Source organism: Aplysia californica, unplaced genomic scaffold (genome assembly GCF_000002075.1).
Source record: "Aplysia californica isolate F4 #8 unplaced genomic scaffold, AplCal3.0 scaffold01014, whole genome shotgun sequence".
NCBI lineage: Eukaryota > Metazoa > Mollusca > Gastropoda > Aplysiida > Aplysiidae > Aplysia > Aplysia californica.
Genome location: NW_004798284.1, coordinates 5129 through 10990, shown reverse-complemented (window position 1 = coordinate 10990; position 5862 = coordinate 5129). Strand labels below are relative to the sequence as shown.

The window sequence follows — 5862 nt, the reverse complement described above, 5'->3', positions numbered from 1 at the left end:
GGAAAAAGTCTTATTATTGGCTAGCTGTTAGTTTTAGTTTTAGTAACAGTTTAACGGCACTTGCAACACAATAAAGTCATGTAAATGCCGAAGATTAGAGACGTTACAAGAGAGTAACAAACACAAAAAAAAAGGAGGAGAGATAAGGACGATAGATGTTTGATAGGAAAGAGGAAGCAAACCACACCAGAGCACCCGTCAAACCACCCACGGCTAGCTGTTATGATGTACTAAACTAACAAAAGGAAACATTTTACAAACCTCTGTGAATGTTTTACAAGAGAAGACAAAAGTTAGAAAAACAAATACACAGTTTACTAATGGATCTTCTCTGTGAATGTTGGACTAACATGTTCTTCTACACAGTAGAATTGTAAATGAGCTGATTTATTGATGTCATGCCAATTACTACAGTGCCTGAACTGCAACAGGGAACTGCTGCTTTTTCTTTCCTAATCCTTACTAGCTGACCTTTTCTGTAAATGTTCGACAAAAGCAGACAAAAGTTGGGACAAACAGACAAACAGACTTACTTGAGCTTCTCTGAGAACGTTTTACAAAAGAAGACAAAAGTTGGGACAGACAAACAGACAGACTTACTTGAGCTCCTCTATCTCCTGTATGTATTTCTTGATCAGGTTAGACACGTCTTCGTTGGAGGCTTGGCCTGAAACACGAAACAACACAGGTGTCATCACGTCTGGTTGATATCTCTGTGTGTCTCTCTCTCTTTCTTTCTCTCTCTGTCTCTCCCTGCCTCCCCCCTTCTCTCTCTCTCTCGGCTCTCTCTCTGTCTGTCTTTTTTTCTGACTGTCTGTCTGTCTGTCTATCTCTCTCTCTGCTCTCCCTCTCTATCTTTCCCCCTTTTTTCTCTCACTATCTCTCACTTCCCATCTCTATCTTTTTAAAAAAAAATCTCACAGTCTTTCTCTCTTTTTATTTCTGTGTCTGTCTCTCATAATTTATTTTGTACTTGTACTTGTATACGTAGAAAACAATATATACTATTTTTTTTTCAGAAAAGACTGTGTTCCAAGGTCAGTTGGATTCAGGAAAATCCTTGCCTTCCAAAATAAAAGGAGATAACCGATAGTCTTTACCATGGTGCAAAGCACTTGTTACATCCCTTTGCAAATATGCTGGCACCCTCAACTCTCTTATCTCTTTAAAAAACCCACCAAAAAACAGGTCCTCACTGTACTTGGCTCTCGTATCAGTGGCATAAGGCAAGTGAACTCCCTGCTTTCTGTAGCCTCAAATGTCACAAGCCATTGTCTCAAATGACATATGGCGTGCCTCAAGTCACTCTCACAAGTATCACAACCAACTACCACGACTGTCACATGGTGCTATCTCATTTTTTGACTGTCTCACCATCTCCCAATCCCACCATCTCCCAATCTCCCAACCTCACCATCTCCCAATCCCACCATCTCCCAATCCCACCATCTCCCCATCTCACAATCCCACAATCTCCCAATCTCACCATCAGCCCCCAGCACAGAAGCCAGCGCGGCCTCAGACAACAGATTAGAGTTGCGCGCCTTGAGACCCTCCACCGTTTCCTGTAGCGCCTTCAGACGCTGCCGCAGCTTGTCGTTCTCCGCCTGCAGCATGGCATTCTCCGTCACAAGGTCGTTGACGCACTCAAGGCCGTCAGCGTCCACCGTCCGACGACCCTGCGGTGAACGAGACGAGAACGTGTTAAGAGAATCAAACATATGTGCACAAACACACACATAATTATAAAAGATACACACTGCATGCCATCAGAGTCCAAATTATGATGAGCCTGTGATGAATTTAGCTATTTGTGAGGTATTCTGGTAAAATCAGGCACTTGTCAAAATAATGAAATCAAAGAAACGGGTATTTTTTCGCCATTTTGGACATTTTTATCGAATTTTTGTTTTTTGGCTCAACACCTTTAATGTCCATGTAAAACACATTTCTGTGAGAATAGACTGGAAAACGTTGATTAAAGGCACAAAATATGTAATTTTTCAGTTTTCAACGACTCTCAAGCCATTGAAGTTACCGAACTTTGGCGGCCATTTTCTCTGTAATTTTAACCCTGAAAAAAGGTGACCCCCACCTCCTTCGATCTCAAATATCTCGACTTCTTTTCAAGATAGACGGCTACATTTTTCTTGAAGGTACTGCAAATGAATAAGCTTTTTGGTGATACCAACCAATAATGTCACATGACCAAAAATAGACAAGCGTCTGATTCTAGCGTGTCGAGACAGACTTTCTGTCTAAGCATGGTCAGGAGGCAAAACACACGCACACACACACACACACACACACACACACACACACACACACAGACTCACAGACTTATAACCCTGCAGCTCCTGTGTCAGAGAGGCTATCTCCTGCCTCAACACACACACAGAGACTCACAGACTTATAGTCCTGCAGCTCGCTCCTGTGTCAGAGAGGCTATCTCCTGCCTCAACACACACACACACACACACAGACTCACAGACTTATAGTCCTGCAGCTCCTGAGTCAGAGCTGCTATCTCCTGCCTCAACACACACACAGACACACACACACACACACACACACAAGACTCACAGACTTATAGTCCTGCAGCTCCTGAGTCAGAGCGGCTATCTCCTGCCTCAACACACACACACACACACACACACACTCACAGACTTATAATCCTGCAGCTCCTGAGTCAGAGCGGCTATCTCCTGCCTCAACACACACACAGACACACACACACACACACACACACAGACTCACAGACTTATAGTCCTGCAGCTCCTGAGTCAGAGCGGCTATCTCCTGCCTCAACATGGCCAGTTGTCGGCTCGTCTTGTCCTGGTTGGCCATGACCTTGTTCTTGATGTTGCGGGCGCGGTTGGCGTACTTGAGGGTGTTGAGGGTCTCCATGAAGTCGCGGTCCGACGGGGAGATACAGGCGATCATCAGGGTACGGCTGGGGGAGGGGGGAGGGGGGGAAGATAGTTAGTTATAGTAGAAGGTTTTACGGGGCTCGCAACTACATAAGGTCATATGAGCGCCAAGAGGTGGATGTCAACAGAGAAGTCCTTACAGGGAATCAGACTTACTCTGCTCACCTCTCTAGTTTCAACAACACAAAGTCTACTTCGACTATCAAGGCTCACCGGAAATAGCAGGTCACAAGAGTGTGACAAACATACAAAAGAAGTAGAGGAATGACGATAGTAAGGATTAGGAAAGAAAAAGTAGCAGGTCCCCGTTGTAGATCAGGCACTGTAAATAGCATGACATGATGAATCAGCCCATTTACAAATCTATTGTGCGTAAGAACGAGAAATCCCCCCCCTCCCCCCCGCACCCACCCTTTGGGAATAGCCTAAAGACACTACAGTCAGTGGCACCGCCCCGGTTGGGGGGGGGGGGCGGGAAGACAGGGATGTTGAAAATGACAATGACAATCTCTGTCTCTGTGTTTCATTTGTAGTACTGGGTGTTCAGTATCCTCGCTGCAGTTGGTACGAAAACACACACACACACAAACACACACACATACCTGTTTCCTCCCAGTGAGTCCTGTAACAATCTGGTCAGCTTAGAGTCCCTATACGGCACGTGACTGCCTCGTTTCATCTTGTCGCCCAAGGCAGAGATCACATTGCCCAGTGCCAGCTGAACACAGAGAAAAATATCAAAAATGTATATATATGAAATGTGTGTATATATTTCTATACAATATGAATATTTTTTTTTTTAAACATTAAAAAACTAAATTGTCTGTCAATCTGTCTCTCTCCCTCGCTCCCCCTCTTCCTCCCTCTCCCTCCCTCACTCACTCACCAGCCCACAGTTGATAGAGATCCCTTCCTTCGCTCTATCCCTCCCTCCCTCTCTCACTCACTCCCCCTTCCTCCCTCCCCCCCTCTCCCTCCCTTCCTCCCCCACTCACCAGCCCACAGTTGATAGAGATCCCCTCCCTCCCTCTCTCTCCCTCCCTCCCTCACTGACCAGCCCACAGTTGATAGAGATCCCCTCCCTCCCTCCCTCCCTCTCTCACTGACCAGCCCACAGTTGATAGAGATCCCCTCACTCCCTCCCTCTCTCTCCCTCCCTCCCACACTGACCAGCCCACAGTTGATAGAGATCCCCTCCCTCCCTCCCCCTCCCTCCCTCACTGACCAGCCCACAGTTGATAGAGATCCCCTCCCTCACTCACCAGCCCACAGTTGATAGAGATCCCCTCCTTCGCCCTGTCCCTCCCTCCCTCTCTCCTTCCCTCCCTCACTTACCAGCCCACAGTTGATAGAGATCCCCTCCTTCGCTCTATCCCCCGCTACCCCAGTCCTCCTCCCCCTTTCCCCTCCCTCCCTCCCTCACTCACTAGCCCACAGTTGATAGAGATCCCCTCCTTCGCTCTCTCCCCCATCGCCCCAGTCCTTCCTCTCTCTCCCTCCCTCCCTCCCTCCCTCACTCACCAGCCCACAGTTGATAGAGATCCCCTCCTTCGCTCTCTCCCCCGTCGCCCCCGTCCTCTTCAGTCTCTCGGAGCCCGCCAGATCCACAAAGTGAAACTTGGCCGTCAGGGTCTCGAACTCGGTCTGCGTGGAGTCTGTGTCCTTGCCCTCATCAAGGGGTGGGCCCTGTGGAGAGGGAGGAGATGGGGGAGGGGTGGTTTGGGGTGGGTGGGGGGGAAGGGGAGAGACGAACAAATCATTTAGTTTTAGTAAGAGCTTTACCGCACTTGCAACACAATAAGGTCATATAAGTGCTGAAGATGAAAGATGTTACAAGAGAGTAACAATCACATAAACACAAAAAAGAAGGAGGGGAGATAATGATGATGGATGTTTGACAGGAAAGAAGAAGCAAACCACTCCAAAGCACCCGCTAACCACCCAAGGGGACCATATCTACCACTGAAGCTCACAACAATCAAAGGAGAAGCTCCTGCTGTAATTAAAAATCTGTACACCAACCAACCCGAACCCCCATCCCTCTCTGCCTTTAAAATAAGTATTATTGACCAAAACAAATTACAACATGAAAAAAGACAGCTATAAAGTTAGTCTATTTATATGACAAATAATATTTTTAAAACAATAGACAAGTTCATACGGCAGTTTACAGAAGCAGTTCCACACAGTCTACGGTGTAGTGGTGAGACTCTTATCTTTATACACACTGCACATGAGTTATGAGTTCGATCCCCAAAAAAGTCATTTCATTCAATCTACATGTATGTCTGTTCACCGGAACAAGTCCCATGTAACCTACATTTGAAGGCTGGGTAAAAAAGCAGCCAAATTTTTTTATGGAATAAACAGCGCCGATATTAGCCTGAAACGTTTACAGACATTATTTTTAAAAAAATAAGTATGGGAATTAAAATAACCAGTAAACAAAACCTTAGAAGTTCAATATTAACTCACAAATGAAAGAAACCAAAACCAAAAACCTAGAAATTAGAAAAAAAGGATTACAGAGAACATTGTTGTTACAAAATTTTAATGACAACTGATAGTGGGAATAAAACATACCAGAAAAAAATAAAATTTTTAAAGTGTAACATTACGACACACACACACACACGCACACATACACGTGCGTGCACACACACACGCACACACAAACACACACACACACAAAAACACACACACACACACACACACACACCTCATCCTTGACCACTCTGTGCTGCCGTATGTGCAGGGTGAAGATGGCGTGGGAGCGGGATGACTGGACGTTCATGTTGGTGGACGCCGTGGCTCGAGACAGGGCACCGGACTTGAGGCATTGGAGGGTCTGTGAGAGACACAACGTGCATATATGTAAGATGTGTGGGTGTGGGTGTGGGGGGTGGGTGGGAGGAGACACAAGGTATATAAT

At 46.2% G+C, this 5862-nt stretch overlaps 1 protein-coding gene across 1 annotated transcript in view; it reads right to left on the bottom strand.

The window, feature by feature from the left end:
- LOC101846392 (kinesin-like protein KIF21A) overlaps window positions 1–5862 on the bottom strand; it is a gene marked incomplete at both ends in the record, with an annotated part of 42911 nt that overhangs the window by 31926 nt on the left and 5123 nt on the right. Inside the window, 6 exon segments of the mRNA XM_035973118.1 lie at window positions 601–667; window positions 1487–1679; window positions 2758–2953; window positions 3533–3648; window positions 4452–4616; window positions 5650–5778. Coding sequence (XP_035829011.1) covers window positions 601–667; window positions 1487–1679; window positions 2758–2953; window positions 3533–3648; window positions 4452–4616; window positions 5650–5778 — 866 coding nt within the window.